The 20,413-nt window shown below is 35.5% G+C and overlaps 1 protein-coding gene across 5 annotated transcripts in view; it reads left to right on the top strand.

Annotated features, from left to right (window-relative positions):
• The window catches only part of RGS6 (regulator of G protein signaling 6), a 684,015-nt gene that overhangs the window by 70,470 nt on the left and 593,132 nt on the right, over nucleotides 1-20,413 (top strand). For all 5 annotated transcript variants that reach the window (XM_074235808.1, XM_074235802.1, XM_074235801.1 and 2 more), the window contains exon 2: nucleotides 17,973-18,076. In XM_074235808.1, the coding sequence (XP_074091909.1) occupies nucleotides 17,993-18,076 (84 nt within the window). In that variant the 5' untranslated portion in view covers nucleotides 17,973-17,992. The remainder of the gene's footprint in view (nucleotides 1-17,972; nucleotides 18,077-20,413) is intronic.

Raw genomic sequence — 20,413 nt, 5'->3', positions numbered from 1 at the left:
ACCTGAGTTTGTGAATCCAATTGCAGGATTCTTTTACAGTACCAGAAGTGGGAAACAATTCATTTTACTAATCTTCTTTCAAAATTAGAGGATTTATATGTATATGTATAGAATGATTTTACATATATGTGTATATGTATGCATTATATACAATGCATTTAATATATAATATATTATACCTACATATTTTATATACATATACATACATATGTGTGTATGTATATATATATATATATATATATATATGTGTGTGTGTGTGTGTGTGTGTGTGTGTGTGTGCAGAATATACAGAAAAGTAATCTCAGAGGATTGGGAAAAGCTTCCTAAAGAAAAGACAGTTTGAGCTGAGACTTGAAGGAAGCCAAGGAAGCTAAGAGATGGAGGTGAAGGAGAACATCTGAGACAGGGCAGAGTCAGGGCAAAGGTGCTAATTAGAGAGATGATGGAGTGTCATATACAAAAAAACAAAACAAAAGAGAAAATAGACTTGTGTGGTTGGATCACAGGGTGTTTAGAGGGGAACAAAGTGTAAGAAGATTGGAAAAGTGGGAAGGGGCCAGGTTGTGAAGTGCTGCAAATGCCATAGGACTTGACAGGCGATCTTGAAATTAATAGAAAAACCAAGGGGCTTTACTGAATAGGAGCAATGATTTAGTCAGATCTTTGCTTTCAGAAAATCACTCTGTCAGCCTAATGGATGATGGATTAGAATGGATAGAGACATGAGGCTTTGTTTACAATAGGTACTTAATAAATGTTGGTTTGAGTTGAAATAACTTTAAAAACATCTTCAAGTATATTTTTTTCTTCTTCAATGCTTAATACATAAATGCTACTGTGTTTAAGTTTCCAAATGAACTAGGAAGAAATTTTAGTCTCTTTATGCTAACTCATAATTTTATACATAAAAACCGATTCAGCACCAAATTGATTCAGGTAAAAACAGAAAGTATAGATTCAGAAAAATAGAATTATTGATTTATATGCTTTATTGTTATTATTCAGATGTTTTAGTTATGTCTGATTCTTTGTGACTCAATCTGGGGTTTTCTCAGCAAAGTTATTGAAGTACTTTACCATTTCCTTCCCCATTTTACATTTTACAGATGAGGAAACAGGTAAACAGGGCTAAATGACTGGCCCAGGATCACACAGCTAGCAAATATCTGAGACCTCATTTGAACTCAGGGCTTCCTGATTCCAGTCAAGACTCTCTCTCTCTCTCTCCCCTATAACCTATCTAGCTGCCCCAATTTACATATATATACACACACATACTGCATGCGTGTATGTATATACATGCTTCCACATGCACATGTACACACAATCTTAATACACATCCACATATATATATGTATACATATATACATATATAGATATATCTATCTATCTATCTATCTATCTATCTATCTATATATATAGGCACTATCCTCTCATATGTAAGGTCACAAGAATAAACCCAGGCTTAAGGAACACTGCATATCCATAGTCACTCAAAAGTATAGCTTATGAGGCAGACATTGATTTTAATTTTTTCAGTCAATCAGAAAATATAGTTTATAATCAAAGCTATTTAACAAAATAGCAGAGTAAGTAAAATATATACACTGCAGGGCTCACACATCACAGATATATATGTAGTTGCAGAACCACTTTTTCTCCATGTACTCTTATTATCTCGGCTCTCACTGTTTGCTCCCTATGAAGAGTGGCATCTTCAAGGAACAGGCTGCTTTGTTGGTCCTCTATAGTTTTGTTGAGGCTACTAGACAAGGTATCCTCTGAAGGGTATTATGCTGGTCAGATATTATATAATAATAGATATAAAGGTTAAAATATATGTAAATATAAAAGATTGATGAATTTCAGAAACCACCTAGTCCAACCTTCTCAATTCACAAGTGAGAAAGTGGAGATTTAGAGTCTAGGTGACTTACACAAAATGGTGAGTCTCAGAAAAGGGATTTGAATCCAGGCCCATCTGGAGGTATAGTCCAGGTTTTATCTCACTAAAACTATCTTGCAGGTCCTCTCAGTTTAGATCTGGTGAGGTTATTAAAAGTTAGAACTTCTTTGAGAGCAAGCTGACAATTTTTAGACAGGCAGCTAACCAAACCTGGACTGGATATACCCAGGCTGATTTTCCATTTTTTTTCCTACCTCTGGGAAAATATCTTAGACCTTTGTTAGAGGTAACTAGATTTAGACATTTCAAGATCCTCTTTAGTTTAGCATGAAAATGCATTTAATGAAGACTAAAAGAAAAACTAAAGAGATAGGTCATTATTCTTATCCCGTCCCCCAGCCCATGTATCAAACTTTATAAACCATGTCTGTCAGCAGAAAAGCCTAATTGCTGTGGTGCTCTTGATAGTGAAATATCTTGCATGTTAGTTTTTTATTTTGGGGCTGTATCAGCCAGCTGATATTGTTCAGGGTTTGAACCAAAGAAGAGCTTTCTATTTACTAGAAAGTTTGGTGAGAGATCCTACTAAGTTGGAAAATTATTCTGAGGGAAATAATTTTAGGTGGATAATGGAGAAGGAACAGTGAAAAAAAATCTGTAAATATTTTAGTAACCAACTCTTCATTAAGAGGAATAAATAGAACCACTACATTTTAACATTAACATTGTGAATTTTTTTTTTTTACCTCAAAAAAGGTAAAAATAACATTAAAGTGATGATAAAAGCAGCAGGATTAGACCAAGTATATATAGAGAAGATCCATGCTGGAGGCAATATAACTGTGAAGGCATTAGGGAGTTGATTAACTAGATACCTAAACAAGGTGAAGATACTAAACATAAGGGAAAACTTTTTTTTAGACCTTATTAATATAAAAAAGATTCTTGAGGGAACTTCAGTAACCATTGACCTATATTTCTCCTGTTTCATTTATATTTTTATGAGTGTCATCTCTGCTATATTGAGGATATTCTCAATGATGGAATGGGTAGGGAATAGAGTTCCACAAGCAATATTCTGCAGTAAACCGCATCTTTAGTATCACACAACTGAAAGCTATAAATAATACAAGATCTCACTGTATTTGTTTTCGTTGATTTTTAAGAAAGTTTTATTAAGTATAGTAAAATGCTGCCATAAAGGCTACCTTCCATGCATTGAAATTATTCAAGTTTGACTGTAAACTATATCAAAGAGAACTTTGATTTTGATTGTTATCAGACAAGCCATATGCATGTTTATCACAGATGTCTGCCACTCAAAGGGGAGATACCTTGTGGATTGTGAGGTTTCTAAATGTTCCCATATTTGTGAATGACATTATGCTGATTCTATCAAGCCTTAACATATAGAATCTCCTTGATGATATCGGTTATCATTCAAGAGAATTTAACTTAACCACATAGTATCAACCAAATGGTTGAAAAATATCTATTGCCAGGCTCATAGGAAGCATTTAGATAGACAATAAATAGCATAAAGCATATCTATCTATGTGTGGAACAGGCGATAGAAATGGGTGTGAGGCAGATAGTTAAACAGGAGGAGGAAAGCAGGCTGAATTGCCTTCATGTCAGACCATGTTCATATGCTATCTAGATGCCTATCCTGGCCATCTTGTCATACACCTTGCTATTACTCTATTTTTCCCTCTCACCTAAAATGAGACCTTTGGAAAATAACTCCTTAAAATGAGAAAGCTAGGTGGGGTAGTACATAGAGTGCAGGAGTTAGGAAGACCTGAGTTCAAATTTGACCTCAAACACTTACTAGATCTGTGAACCTGAGCAAATCACTTAACCCTGTTTGGCTCAGTTTTTCTACTCTTTCTTTACTGTTCCTTTGAGTTTTCCAGAACAAAAAAAAAATCATCATGTCACATCTCTGTCTATCGGAATACATATTTCTCAAGGGTAGGGACTATAACATTTTGTGTATGCCCCCCCCCCCCCTTGCATTCTTCCCCAGGATTGGTACACAGTGGATGCTTGAGAAATGATTTTGGATTCATTCAGCAAATTGTAAAGGACCTTTAATGACACCTCCCCCCCATTGTCCTAGGAAACAAAAGACTCACCTTTTTAATGCAAATATTCTCCTGAAGCAGCTAAACAGCTTTGAAATGCTATAGTCTGAATTTTTAAAAAAGAATTCCAACTAAAGGGCAAAGGAAAGGTGCACAGTGCATGTGAACATATTGCAACAAATGGTAAATGAATTTTGAAGGACAATTTTTATACTTTTGTTAGGAAAATTTATGAGTGAAAAAAGTTGACTCAAAACCTTATGGTCCTATGGAATAAGTATAAACTTGGAAGTATAAGGTCTAGTTTTGAATCTGCCACATATTCTCTGGAAAGTCATTTAACATCTCTTGCCACAGTTTTCTCATATGAACAAAAGACAGGTTGAATTAGATGCTGTTAAGTTAGCACAGTAGAAAGGATGCCAGTCCTGGCAGGAAGATGGGTCTTCCTGATTTCGAATCTGGCCTCAGACACTCACTAGCTATATGACTTTGGGCCAGTCACTGAACCTTTGTTTGCCTCAGTTTCCCCATCTGTAATGAAATGATTAGCCACTCTGGTTTGTCAAGAAAACCCAAATGGGATCATGAAGAGTCATTTTATGACTGAAAATGCCCTATGATTGGAGGCATGGACTTTTTATAACAGTTAATGGCAAAAAAGAGTAACAAAAATCTTATGTTACAGTGGAGACCAATCATGATATTATGGGTTGACCATCCATGCTAAGGGTAACTGGTACTATATAATAAGAGTTCAGTGGAGGAGCACCTAAATAATTGTACAAGCACAGAAAGAAACAATTCCAGGAATTTAAAGTGGGATGGTTGTAACAAGATATAAAAATAATTCTGAATTCAACAAGGAATCTCCTTAAATAAGTTCCATAAACTTTGCCTTTGGAAATATAGAAGTAAAGTTGATTGATTTCTGGCCATTGTTAAGCTGGGTCACATTGGACAAGTTATTTTTTGTCACTTAGTCTTAAACCTCTGTATATAAAATGGGATTGATGATGATGCATAATTGCTTATGGAGCATTCGGAATTCAATGAATGCAGCAAAGGTATATTTAAATACCTACTGTGTACAAGATCCTGGAGGATATAAAGGTCAGTAATACATGGTCCTTATCCTCACAGATATGGTAGAAATTCATAATGGTGATACAAATGAGAACATAAATATATATTTCCTGATATAGTATTCTGAGAGATTTAAAAGATCATCTCTAGTTAATGGGAATTAGAGAAAGTGTCATGTGATACCTGTAGTAGACTTCAGTGTGTGGAGAGGAATTAAAGATCCCCAAATCTGTAAAGTCACATAACAGGAGAAGCTTACTTCTTTTGGTTTAGCCAACTCGTTTAGAGTAGTGATACCTTCAATTTGTGTACTATCTAAGCATCTAGGGTACTTGACCTAAAATTAGGAAACCTGAGTTCAAAACCAACCTCATACAATAACCGTATCATTTTGGGCAAGCTATTTAGCCTCTGTCTGACTTAATTTCCTAATCTATAAGATGAAGGTAATAATAGTACCCATATCCTAAGGTTTTTGTGAGGATCAAATGAGATAATACAGGTAAAACACTTTCCAAACCTTAAATCCTATATAAATGCCATCATCCTCATCCTCATCCTCATTTTCCCATCCTCTTCCTCATCTTTGCTGCTTCTCCTCTAAAGTCCCTTCTGATTCTCAAGCAGTAATCCCATGATCCTCATTCCTTGCATTATGGAAATAATGGCACTTACTTGGTAGATGCTATTATTATCCCATTTTACAAATAAAAAATCTGAGCTTCAGAGTGATTAAATGACTTTCCCAGAGTCAAACAACTAGTAAATATATGATGCAGTATTTAAACTCTGATGATATAGGGAGTTTTACCAGAGGGAAGGCTGATCACTGCCCATGACCAGATGGCTACAATTCATTCTCAGGGTTCTGAAGGTAATCTTTGTTACTCTTTAACAATTGAGGGAGATATTCCTACTATGAATCATAGTAATGCTTGACCCATCTGACCTTTTTTTCTTCCCTTTTATACAAAATTAGTCACAGACTGATTGCAACAAATACCCCCCAAAAGTATATTCAAATAAAAAATGGAACAAAAATATGATTGGTTATAAAACTGGAATCCAAACTGCTTGCTTTTAAAAATACAAGTATAATAATAAAATTCAATTCTTTTCTTTCAAAACTGTCCTGTTTATGCTTCCTTCTGAATTTCTTTTGTACACCTAAATGCATTTTAAAAATGTTTTAGTGAATCTCTTTTCTTTTTTTTAATTCAACAAGCCCACTTCCAACTACCAGCTCCAATTAAAACAGAAAAAAATTCTTATAACAAATAAATGTAGTCCATCAAAATAAATCCAAATATCTTCCATATCCAAAAATGTATATCTCCTTTCACACCTTGAGTCTACCATTTCTCTATCAGGAGGTGGGTTTGCTTTGTCACATGTTCTCTGGGGATGAAGTTGGTCGCTGTATTGATCAGAATACTCAAGTTTTTCAGTCTTTGTTTATAATGTGATTGTCATTGGGAAAATCATTCTTCTAGAGCAGTCCTCTTCACTCTATCAATTTCCTATTCCCAGGATTCTGCAAAGTCATCTTTTCTATTATTTCTTCCACTACATTATGTTTCATTTGCATACTATAAAGTTGTTCATCCATTCGTGAGCTAATGAGCAAGTCCTTAAATTTGTTTTATATTTTCTTCTTCTCTCTGTTTCTTCTTCCTTTCTTTTTCATTTTCCCTCCCCCAATACTCTACTCCTTTCCCCATCCCTCTCCCCCAGAATCAGTAAATTTGCTTTGCTTATAACTAAACCTCTTCCTGTAATTATCATCTATTGCCCTCTACTCCCCAGTTAACTTTTAGCTTTTCTCTTTTTGTGTGAAATCTATTATTTCTGAAGTCTTTATAGTAGAGAAGCATCACTTGATGGGTGGAAGAAATTTTAAAATTCAATAATGTAAAATAATTGATGGGGAGGTGGTGGAGAAAAAACAAAGGCCTGGAGATTAGGAGGTTTGGATACTCTTTCTGACTTTACTACTAACTAGTTTGAACCCAACACTTGACTTTTCCAGGCCTCAGTTTCCTCATCTGTAAAATTAGAGGGCTGGATTAGATGGTTTTCATTGTAACTTACAACTTTAATATCTTGGATCTAGGAGGGATCAATTGATCAATCAGCAAGCATATATTTATTAAGTGTTTGTTATTTGTTAAGCAGAAAAGAGAAAAATGAAACAATCCTTGACCTCAAAGATCTTACCTTGAAGGGGTAGGGAGAGAGATGTTGTTCTATCATTTCAGTCATGTCCAACTTTTTGTGATCCCATTTGGGGTTTTCTTGGTAGAGATACTGCCAAGTGGTTTACAATTTACTTTTCTAGTTCATGTTACAAATGAGGAAACTGAGGAAAATAAGGTTAAGTGACTTGCCCAGGGTCATCTAGTACTTTGTCTGAGGCTAGATTTGAACTCACAAAAATGGACCTTCCTGACTCCAGACCTAGTGTTCTATCTATTGAGCCACCTAGCTCCCCCTCAAAAGGTGTATACATATCAGTGATGTTTTTCCTTCATTTTTGAAGAAGACTTTGACATTAGGGGAGGTGATGCCATAATAAGTGCATGAATTGCATTTGGGTGAGGGGGTGCCATACTAATTCACCAGCCTCACTTTCTCCTCTGGAACCTTATGGGTGCAGTGCCCAGATGACCCTGAATGCAAGTCAGTCAGGGTAAAGTGACTTGTCCAAAGTCACAGAGCTAGTGTCAAGTGACTGGGATTGGATTTGAACACCCATTCTCCTGACTCCAAAACCACTGCTTTATCCACTGTACCACCTTAAACCAGTGCCATTTTTGGGAGGAAACACACTGCAATAGTTGGAGAGCAGAATGGAATCTCACCTTCTATACAAAGCCTTTCCCAGTACCTCTTAATTTGAATATTTTCCTTTTATTTTCTATTTAATCCTATATCTAGTTTGTTTGTATATTGTTTGCTTGTTGATTATTGTAAACTTTTTGTTTGCTTTCACAAGGCAATGGAGTTAAGTGACTTACCCAAGGTCACACAGCTAGGTAATTATTAAGTGTCTGAGGTCAGATTTGAACTCAGGTCCTCCTGACTCTAGGGCTGATGCTCTATCCACTGCACCATCTAGCTGTGCCTATTGTAAACTTCTTGATGGCAGGGACTGTCTTTTGTCTCTTAGGCACAGTGCCTGTCCCATATATGAATTTAATATATGCTTATTTATTGAACTGAATTAAGCTTTGAAGGAAGTTGGGCATTCTGAGAGGCAGAGGTGAATAGGGAATGCATTTCTGGCAGAGTTTAACATAGCTGAGAGAAAACATCAATTTAAAATTAATGAAGTCTAATTGAATTAAGATTAACCAATTTTATTCTTGTTTTCCGCTCTCTTTTCTTTGTAACTAACTGTTTAATGAATAGACTCAAGTTCTTCTGGCAGGCCAGGTATTTCTTGGTAGGTAATTATTAGTTCAATATGTCACATGCTTTTTGAATTTCTGAGGCTTAATACTAACAGTGTTTATCCAGAGGCATTGAGGGGAATGAATAGATTATGGGGAAGGTATTTTAGTGCCTGCTCCCTCTGTCTCTTTTACATGAATGAAAGGAAAGAGAGGATTGGATTCCTACCATTTCTCTTGTTTCTTGATTGTAGAGCATGGTGACCTTCATGTTTCTTGGGAAGGTTGAGGTTGGGACAATTTTGAGTTCAGGAGGTCTAAGCCAAATTTGGGCTGGATGATTGCTATATTCTTACACAAATATGACTTCCCTTCTCAGCCTCCCTTTCCTAGAAATGAGGGGATACTGACCTGCCTAAGAAAAGAGATACTGACTCAGATAAAAAAACAGAATAGATCCAAACTTTTGGTTCAGCAGTAGGTTTGGACTATGAGTGGCCATTGTGTTTCCCACCCAGACAAAATAGGAAGAAACCAAAAAAAACCTACTTCAGGATGTATTTTGTCCTTCAAATATGAATTCTACTGCTGTTGGTTAAATTAAACACTTTTCTTTTTCTTGGAAAGTCTTGAGACCTGTGAGAATTCTATTTATTTCATTATCATTCAGTTGACTTAAACCAATTTGGTCTTTATTTTTGTGGTTTTACGCTACAATAACTGCACAAACACTTAATTGAAATCCTCCTTTCCTAGCTTTTTGACAGTGACACAGAACTGCCCAGTGTGACCTTCAGCTTCTAGATGTTCTTTTTGTTAGGTCTCCCTTCTCTGAGTCTCTTCCCATTCCAGTCTGTCCTCTGCACAGCTGCTAAAGCAATTTTCCTGAAGTGGAAGGATCTGATCATGTCTCTCACCTACTCAATACCTGTTGCCTGTAGGTTCAAATAGAAAATGTTGCTTGGCATTGAAAGCCCTTACCTGAGCCTTTCTTGGTACTAGTTGTTCCCTATGTTTGGATGACTTTACCTTCTAATTTCTGTTTCTTAGAATCCCTGGGCTTCCTTTTGATGTTCGTCCTTTGCTCTCAAAGAAAAACCATGTCATCAAGATGACATATGAACTGGATTTGCATGAGGGGGACTGTGCTAAGTCACTAGACTCATTTTCTCCTCCAGAGCCACCTGACCAGATTAAACTTTCATAGAGTTAATAAACCAGTGATCAGATATGAATCAGGATGACTGGAGATGGCCTTGGATGCAAGGCAATCAGGGTTAAGTGAGTTGTCCAAGGTATCACAGTAAATGGCAAGTGTCTAAGACTGGATTCGAACTCCCACCCCCCTGCTTCCAAGACCAGTACTTTATTCACTTCTAGACTAGCCTTAAATGCCAGCTGCTCCAGGAGGCCTTTCTTGCTTCTTTCAACTACTATTGCCATTCCAATTAAGGTTATTTTCAATGCATTTTGTGTGTGTGTGTGTGTGTGTGTGTGTGTGTGTGTGTGTTCTCCTGTTTGAATACAGAAGCTATTTTTTCCTTTTCATTTGTATTTTCAATTTATGTATAGCTAACTCATGTACATGGTTCTTTGGGCAGCTAGATGGAGGAATATTATTAAGAAGGCTCATCTTCATGAGTTCAAATCCTGATTCAGTCATTAACTATATGACCCTAGGCAAATCACTTACCCATGTTTGCCCCAGTTTCCTCATTTATAAAATGAGAGGCGTGCCTAGGTGGAGCAGTAGATAGAGCACCAGGCTTGGAGTTAGGAAAGCTTATCTTTGTGAGTCCAAATCCAGCCTTGGTATATATGTAAACTTGGGCAAGTCATTTACTCTTGTTTATTCAGTTTCTCATGTGTAAAATGAGCCAGGGAAGGAAATGGTAATGATCTTTGCCAAGAAAACCCCAAATAGGATCATGAAGAGTTGGATATGACTGAAAATGACTGAATAATAACAACAGTTATATGCATGTTGTCTCACATTTGCATGTAAGAGTTGCCTTTTACCTTTCTTTATATCTTTAGTGCTTAGCACTGGCTCACAGGAGGTGTTTAGTATTTATAACTGATTATGTAATTGACTTACCAGTCTGGTACATAGAAAATGCTTAATAAATGTTTTTTGACTGTTGATTTATTCATAATGCCTTTCCACTAGACCTCCATGACAGATATAACTTTTATTATTAGTTATTTTCAGTTTGGAAGAAGCAAAAAATATTTTCTTTATAGAAAGAGAAGGAGACATATGGCACAGGCTTCTGAAGTATTCAATCTGGTTAGAGTTCTGATCCTAGGTTTTAGTCTTACCTCTGCCATTAACTAGTTATATGATTTTGGTAAAGTTACTTCAAACTTCTGGGAGTCTCTGTTTTCTCTTCTTTAAAATGAAAAGGGTTGGCTTAAGTCTTTGAGGTTTCTTCCTGCTATGACTTCTAGGACAAGCACTTCCTTAGAAAGGAATTCCTATAGGAATCTGTTAAAATTCTTCTAATGTTATCTTTCTATTTGAATACATATGTCTTTCACCTAAACTTGAAAGTGTTTTATGGGCATTATCCTTGGTGAGTTATTTTTAATTTTAAAAATTGTTGCTGTAATGATTTACAAAACTCATGTATATTTTATGTGTGAGATTCTATTCTTACATTTCTGTATTACTAAACTTGAAAAACTTCCCACATGAGTCAGTTTATACTCTATTCCTTTCCTTTAAATAGCACATTTTAAAGCTGTAAGAAAAAATAATTAAATTTAAATTTGCCTAATCTGTTACCTTAATTTCACTAAATCCAAACTTTTAGAACCACTTTCTCTTAATTAGAATTTTTATGCTTTACTATAGTTTGTGTTTACTTTTCTGTAGCTGTTTTTGGAAAGGCAAGTTAAGTTATTAGTGAGTCTAAATCAGACCATACAACAGTTTTATATTCTAGCCTGAATTCTACAATTAGGAATATATGTGACTTTGGTCAAACCATTTCCCTTCTCTTGGCTTTGGTTTTCTTTCAGTAAGAGGAGAGGGCAAATAATCAATAATATTTGTTAAGCACCTGCAATGTTAAATCACAGGTATTGAGATACAAAAGAAGATCAAAACTATTTTCATAATAATATTAAACTGCTATTTTCCTAGTAAAATTCTCCTCCCTTTTCTAACTACTCATTAGATTGATTTTTTTCGTAGGCTTCACCCAAAATAATAGATTGAATGCCAAAGCAGAGATTCAACTAGCTTCTATTAAATCAGTCATTGAAAAAAAAAAAGATGTACAAATATGTAAAAAACAGTGCCATTTTCCTCACAATATTTTTGGGAAAATATAGCTCTTTTATGATAATATTTATATTAACATGCCTATTATTGTTATTTTCAAATGAATTACATAAATATTTTGAGAATTTATCCATTTTAATTTCTATTAGGGTGAATATTGATAGAATGAAATAAACAAAGACTTTTTGAGGTTCTTAGTAATTTTTAAGAGTATAAAGGAGTCCTGAAAGCAAAAATTTTGAGAACCATTAGAGCAGTGGAAATTTCTAGACCTGGAATGGAAGAAAACAGATCAAATCCTCTTCTCTTTATTAGCTGTATGATAACAGGGAAGTAACTGACTTCAAATTTTTTAATCTAAAAAATGGAAATAGTATCTGTTAATGATTTTAAAATTGTAAAGTACCATATAAATATCAGTGATGATTCATTTGAATAATCTACATGTAGAAAGATAAATGATTTGCCTAGATTTTGAAACTGGTTCTTAGGGCAGCCAAAAATAAAACCTAGATCTTCTCTTCTGACTACTATGTATATTAATCAACTAATGAACCCCAAGTAGAGAACTCTTGTTTGAAATAAATATTTTTGGGGGTGGGGGGGAAGGAGGCAAGATGGTGGATAAAAGGCAAGATTTATCTGAGCTCTTCCCCAAACCCCCCTAAACACTTAAATAATGCCCTAAAACAAATTATGGAGTGAGAGAACCCACGATAGGATGGGATGAAACAATTTCCAGCTGAAGACAATTTAGAAAATTGACAAGAAGTTGCACCAATGTGAGAGTGGAGCAAAGTCAAGTCAGGTAGACCCAATCCAAGCAAACCAGGAGCAGACCTTCCAGGTGACTGAATCTGAGGCTGTAGAGGCTGTCTGTGGAGCTGTCAGCTCACAGACAATAATGGGGTCCAACAACCGATCAGAAGAAGATTATTGGGGTCTATTTATAGGTCCTGGGGGCAGGATACTGACGCTTTGACTACACTCAGATCTGCATGGAGTTACTCAGGTGGCAGTCTCAGGTGAGGAGGAGTACTAACACTAGCACATTAGAGCTTGGGCCTTAGGAGAGCAGGGACTCTCATCACAGTACAGGGCAGAAAAGAGTGCTATGATCCCTCACAGACCAGAACGTAGGCCAAGAGAGGAGTGAGCAGACCTCTTCTTAGGTCATATCACCTTGAAAGAACTGAAAAATCAAGTCTCTAGAATTATCTCTGAAAAATAGCTGCACTGGATGCAGAGACCCAGTTTAACAGAGTTAAAAGTCAAGAAATAATGAGCAAACAACAGAAAAATCCTGACTAGAGAAAGGTACTGTGGTGATAAAGAGGATCAAAACACACACTCCAAAGACATCAAAGTCAAAATTGCTGTATCCAAAGCCTCAAACAAAAATATGGATTGATCTTAGGCAAAGGAAGAGATCAAAGAGGATTTTAAAACTCAAAAAGGAGAGGTAGAGGAAAAAATGGGAAGAGAAATGAAAGTGATGTAAGAAAATCATGAAAAAAGAGTCAGCAACTTGGTTGGAGAAGAATATTTTGAAAAGCAGAATTGGTGAAATAAAAAAAAGAGATACAAAATCATTGAAGCAAAGACATCTTCTAAAAGTAGAATTGACCTATGGAAAAGGAGGCACAAAAATTCACTAAAGAAAACAATTCCTTAAAAATTAGAAAAAAGAATGGAAGCTGATGACTCTATGAGACATCAAGAAACAATAAACAAAATCAAAAGAGTGAAAAAAAAGAAAATGATGGAATGATATCTAAAAAAAATTTAAAAATGAGAAGGAGGAATACACTGGGAGGAAAGGGAAAGGGAGAGAGAATTGGGCAAGTTATCTGACATAAAAGTAGCACAAGAGATTTTACAGGGGAAGAGAGGATGGAGGAGGTGGCAGGGAATGCTTGAACCTTACTCTCATCAGGATTGGCTCAAAAACATACACACTCAACTAGGTATAGAAATCTATTTTTAGGAAAATAGGAGAGAAAGGGATTAGAGAAGAATTAGAAGAGGGCAGATTTGGGGTAGTTGTAGTCAGAAGCGAAATACTTTTGCAAAGGGACAGGGTGAAACGAAGAAGAAAATAGATTAAATGGGGTGAAATAGGATGGAGGGAAATATAGTTAGTGAAAAGTTTCTCTTTTAAAGGCCTCCTCTCTCAAATATATATAAAAATGAACCAAATTTATTAAAAATATGAACCATTCCCAAATATAAATATATAAATATGGTATATTATAAAATAATATAAATAAAAATATGATCCATTCCCCAACTGGTAATATAAAAATATAAAATATATAAATGTAAAATATAAATTAAAAATATAAAAATATAAAATCAGATTTCAGATTAAGTATTTAAAGCTATCTCTAGCTATATTGAAAAAATGACAAGTCACTACTGATTAGAGAAATTCAAATTAAAACCATTTTGAGAGAGTACCTCACACCTATTAAAAATATAGAAAAGAAAAATTACGAATGTTGGAGGGGATGTGGGAAAATCAAGATAGCAATGCACTATGATAACATTGTGAACATAGAGCAATTTGGAGCAATGCCTTTGACCTTCAATATCTAGGTCTGTATCTCAAAAGAAATTTTAAAAAAGGAAAAGTCTCTTTATGTACAAAAATATTTATAGCTCTTTTCTGGTGGCAAAGAATTAGAAATTGCAGGGATGAGCATTTTCACAATTATAACAATATTGTAAGATTATCAGTTGTGAATGACTTAGGCATTCTCATCAGTACAATGATCCAAAAGAATTTTGAAGAGCTTCTGATGAAAAATGCTATCTATTCCCAGAGAAAGAATGTAGATCCTGCATACTCCTCCTCACCTCAGATTGACTCCTGAGTAACTACACTCAGATCTGAGTGTGGTCAAAGCATCAGTTTCCTGCCCCCAGGACCTGTAATCCCCAGAGTCTGAAAGCAGATTTTTTGTATGTTTTTGATTAGGTTTTTATTTTGATCTATATTTTCTTTTACAACATGACTAATATGGAAATATGTTTTACATGACTACATATGTATAACCTATATCAAATTGCTTGCCTTCTCAGCAAAGGGAGTGGGAGGAGAAAGAGAATTAGAAATTCTATTTTAAAAAACTTGATTTTATATGTAATTGGGGAAAATAAAAAATAAAACATTTAAAAAAAGAATTGAATATTGGGGTGGTTTTATTTTTTTGGTTTCTTCATTAGAGCTATTGCTCCATAGCTGTCTTATATAAAGTTTTATTCCTCTGGTAGTTATGTCCTTTTGTTTGTAATTGGATCATATTTTAGATTCCAACAACTAATGTTTATAGAAAGCAAAGAAACTGTAACTATTAGCATCCTATGTACCCTTTCCAGCATTCTACTAACATGACTGCAGCAATGGAAAGGGGAAAGCACAGAACTGGAGGCCATAGTGAATTTTTATTTATTTTCATAGCTTGCCATGGCCAAATAATTCATTACCCAGTACATAGGTTTTTGGGTCCTGAACTTAAGATGTGCTTTCAGGATTGCACTTTACCTTTGCACCAATAGTAGAATCTACCAGAAAAGTGTTCAGGAACTTATGGTTATCATCTCTTTGCTTTAATGAAACATCATAGTAGGCTTTTACAGAAATGTTGATTTAAAAAAATTTAGTGATTAGAAAATTTTATATTCTTACTAATAAAGGGTAAGAGATTATTTTTATTTATACCTTCACTTAGCAATTATTTGTTGTGTCTATGATGTCCAAAATACTACATGAATTACTATAAAGTCTCGACCCTTCTGAAACTGAGAATTTTGTTAGGAGGAGGAAGACTATGAAACAATTATATAATAATTATAGTAGATAAAACATCATTAGAAATGGGGGAGTGAGTAAGATCATTGGTTTTAGATTCTGAAGATATCTTGACTCTCTAGTAGACAGAGCTTATAAAGAGCTTAGCACAGTGTCTGGAGCATATTGTTGTTCAGTCATTTTTCAATCTGGTCTGATTCTTCATGATACTATTTGGGTTTTTTTTGGCAAATGCAGTGCACTGATTTGCCATTTACTTCTCCAGCTCATTTTAAGTGACTTGCCCAGTGTTACCCAAATAGTATCTGAGTCCAGATTTGAATTCATGAAGATGAGTTTTACTGACTCAATAACCTGCATCCTATTCAGTGAACCACCTGAACTTCCGGGCATGAAGTAGGCATTTAATAAGTTTGTTTGTTTGTCCCTTCCTCTTGTCTTCTCTTCTTTCCTCTCCTCTAGGAGTTCTAATTCTAATGGGGGAGACAATATACAAACATCTGTGTTCATTTGGCATATATGTAGGATTGATTCAAGATACTCTCAGAGGGAAAGCATTAGCATTAAAGGGGACCAAGAAAAACCACTTGTAAAACATGAGATTGTATCTGATACCTGTAGGAATCCAGGGTAGCCAAGAGGTAGAGAGGAGGAGGGAAAGCATTCAGACCTGGACTGAAACAAAGAGAGGAGTGTTACAAGCAAGGAACAGCAAGAAAGTCAGTATTGATAGAGTATGCAGAAGGAAAGCAAAGATCAAGGAGACTGGGAAGTAAGAAGAGACAAATTTGTAAAGGTTATTAAAAATCAAGTACTGGGGTTTATTGGTGTTTGTTTTTTGTTCTTGTAAAAGAGCGCATCAGGGCAGCTAGGTGGCGTAGTGGATAAAGCACCGGCCTTGGATTCAGGAGTACCTGGGTTCAAATCTGGTCTCAGACACTTAATAATTACCTAGCTGTGTGGCCTTGGGCAAGCCATTTAACCCTGTTTACCTTGCAAAAACCTAAAAAAAAAAGATCACATCATCAGGGAAGTGATGCTATGCCATGCAAATTAATTGGATTTAAAGGGAGGAGGCACTGTGAAAAGTCACTGGCCTCACTTTCTCCTCTAGAGTCAACAGGGTCCAGTAGTCAGATATGGATCAGGATGAAGGAAGATGGTCCCAGATGCAATGGGAGACTATGGCCTTTTGGGGCGAATTTCTTTAACAGGTCTCAGTTTAACTGTGCTAATACCCATTCAGTGATTAAAGCTAGATGAGAAAGAGATGGTTAATTGAGTAGGGGACTAACATCAACAGACTTGTAGTTTAGGAATATCACTTTAGCACCTGAGTGGAAGATGGTGGATTGGGAAGACAATTTTAACAGTCCCGGTATGAGGTGGTAAGTGCTGTTCCAAGCTGGCAATGCTATCAGAGCAGAGCAGGGGTGACTAAGAGGGATTATTTGAAGGTGCAATTGATGGCACTTGCCAACAGATTAGTGTGAAGAGTAAGAGAAAGGAAGAAGTTGAGGGTGACACCAAGGTTGTGAACCTTGGTGTTTGGGAGGATGGAATCTAGTAATAGATAAGTTTGAAAGAAGAGAGGGGAAAGATAATCTTTCAGTTCTAGACACGTTGAATTCAAAATGTCTTTAGGGTATCCACTTTGAAATAGATAATAGGCCAAAAGGAGATATAAGCCTGGAGGTTGGGAGAGAAATTAGAGTTAGAAAAGCAGATATGAGAATCATCTGCATAGAATTGAATGCATGGAAGATGAGATGAAGCAAGAAGGGGAAGGAAGGAAGGTAAGGGAAAGAAGAAAGGTAAGAAGAAAGGAAGAAAAGACGATAAAGAAAGAAGGAAAATTTTGCCTGGTTTCCACATCATCTCCAGTTACTTTAGAAACTTTCTACTCATGGTTACCTTATACATGCATGTGATACACACATACATAAAATATTACATTATATGTGACTATATATATATTTATACATATACATACATATATAATATGCTAATTACCTCTCATTAGAAATGAGAAGCCACTTGAGTTTAATTTAAAAAAGCAAACAAAGAAATAAACCTTGTTTGTAGGTTGTTTTTAACTCGAAGTCTTTTTCCCCCTAAGTATTGCACCAAAGGACTATGAGTGTGCAAAGGTTAAATGGAAATGCTTCACGCAGCCAATATGTTAAGAGGCAGCATTCTGCCTCCATTTGGGCGGTATGAACCAAACTCTTTACTGATCCTTTTCTTATAATTCTTTAAAAATTTCATGAGGGAAAGAAATCATGAGGAAAGATCTATTGTTTTTTTTTTTTTCTTACAACTTGCCAAAGAACACACAGTTCTTTGTTTCAGATGTTTCTTTTACATAAATTAATCTCATTTTTAATTATTCTTCTAGGTTGAGTGAAGACTTTCAAAATGGCTCAGGGAACCAGTGATCAAAGTACAGTGGGTATCGTTGACCCAGAAGAGACTACTCCAAATATGATCGTCTACAGAAAAGTAAGACATTAAAATTCCTCTGTAGGTAACGGAGTTTACATAACTGCTTGAAAATGAATTGACTATTGGGAAAATGTTGTTCCCAAGTTTTAGTTGATGTGTTTTCCAGTTATGGTCGATTTTTAAGTCCTCATATTCAAGGCAAAATTGAATTTTTCAGTACATGGAACAAAACATTTTGAGAAAGGTTATACTTTCAGTTATTGTCTGAATCTAAAGATTCATTTAAGCAATGCGAGGAGTGACCTATTCCTTTCTTACTCCAAGCTGAATATAGTATTACAGTACTTTCCAAACCAATTTGACACTTTTGAGTGTGAATTTTATTGATGGAACTTTACAAACACCAAACTTTGAATTTAAAGCCATGAGCACAAAGGGAGACAATGGTGCAAGGAGTCGGGAATATCACTTATGGCTAGAATTATGATGGGTTGGATGTTTGCTCTTGTAGCTTTTCTTATGAACAGAAGAAGGATTATAGACCTATTGACCTGATGTGTGGAAGTAAGAGTCAACAGCTGATAAAGAAGGATGATGTTGTAGCCTGGTTGGAGAGTCTTTGTTGTTGTCATCCCTTCCTAAGTGACTTTCTGGAATTGAAATTTTCATGCATCATATAAAAATTAGGGTTCTGTAAAAACAGTTTGGAAAATGTCGATTCAGCTGTGATATGTGATTTCAGCAGCGTTGGTACTATGCTGTTGATGTTGTTCAGGGTATGTCTGACTCTACAAGTCTATGGAATTTTCTTGGCAAAAATACTGGAATGCCAAGCCATTTCTTTCTCACAGTGTGTCCCCATTTTAGAGATGAAGAACTGAGGCAAATAGTGGTAAGTGTCTGAGGTTAAATTTAAACTCAGATCTTCCTGGTTCCAAGCCCATATGTTTATATATACATATATATGGAATTATTTATACAACACTAGATCTGTTGGCAGATTTCCTGTTAGGGGTAATTAATTATATTTGTAGAAATATGACCCATTGATTACTTAGTTTCTTGGCAGAAAATTAGGATAATTATATATTCTTTTAAAAACAATTTTCATTTTAATTTATGGAGTAAAACAAATATTTCCATAATAGTATAATAAAAAAGATCTATTATATACAACTTGCTATTCCTTTTAAATATATAATAATCATATAAATTTCTTTTTCTCTCCACTTTCCCTAGAGATGGCTACCATTATATATTCTTTTTAGGTTTTTTTTTCAAGGCAAACGGTGTTAAGTGGCTTGCCCAAGGCCACACAGCTAGGTAATTAGTGTCTGAGACCGGATTTGAACCCAGGTACTCCTGACTCCAGGGCCAGTGCTTTATCCACTACGCCACCTAGCTGCCCCCACCATTATATATTCCTAAGCATCAATATGATGACATTTCTATATTTTCTACTTTGTTTTCTTCTCAAATCATTTAATTCTTGATTGAATAGTCATGTTTCTTAACCTTTTGATTTAAAAGTAGAATTGTAAGTGAGCTATTGAAGTGTGTAAGTGATATAACTTGAAGGGAACTACTTTAAAAAGTCATGTTAAGAACAAAGATTGTAGTGCTAATAATGGCAGATATCATAGAGAAGAATCAAAACTTGGTAAAGGAGGATGGGTTGAAGCCTGATTGGAGGGTCTTTCTGTGATTGGAAAAACCCTTTTTAGATGATTAATTGGAAATGAAACTTTCATGCATCATAAAAAACTATGGATTCACAAAATAAAGTTTGGGAAATATCAATACATTGGAGATCTAGGATTTTATCAGTATTGGAACTATACTTATATAAAGTACCCCCATAAACCTCCTGCTAGATACTTATTGTGAACAACTTTGTGGTGCAATGGATAGAGCTTTGGACCTGGAATCAAGAGATCTTGAGTTCCAATCTGGTCTCAGACACTAACTTCCATGTGACCCTGGGCAAGTCACTTCACTCTGTTTGCCTCCATTTCCTTATCTGTAAAATGAACTGGAGAAGGAAATGACAAACCACTCCAATATCTTTGCCAAGAAAATCCCAAGAAAAGAGCTGGAACAACTGAATAGCTTGAACAGCAATAACAACAATAAATCTACTCTATGGTTTAGAGGGGAATCTTGATCAGGTAAGTGTTGGTCTAGATGGCAGAGTAGATAGAGGGCTGGACTTGGAGTCAGACCTGAATCTGAACCCTGTCTCAGACCCTTATAAGCTGGGTGACACTGGGCAAATCTCTGAACCTTTGCTCAGTTTCTGATTCTTCAATTGTAAAAGGGGATGATAATAATAGCATCTGTAATATGGGGTTGTGGGGTTCAAGTGAGATACCATGTAAAGTGCTTTAGTCAACC

This window comes from Macrotis lagotis, chromosome 4, assembly GCF_037893015.1.
Source record: "Macrotis lagotis isolate mMagLag1 chromosome 4, bilby.v1.9.chrom.fasta, whole genome shotgun sequence".
NCBI classification, from domain to species: Eukaryota; Metazoa; Chordata; class Mammalia; order Peramelemorphia; family Peramelidae; genus Macrotis; species Macrotis lagotis.
The sequence above is the reverse complement of the archived record's forward strand: the minus strand, read 5'-3'. Positions and strand labels throughout refer to the sequence as shown.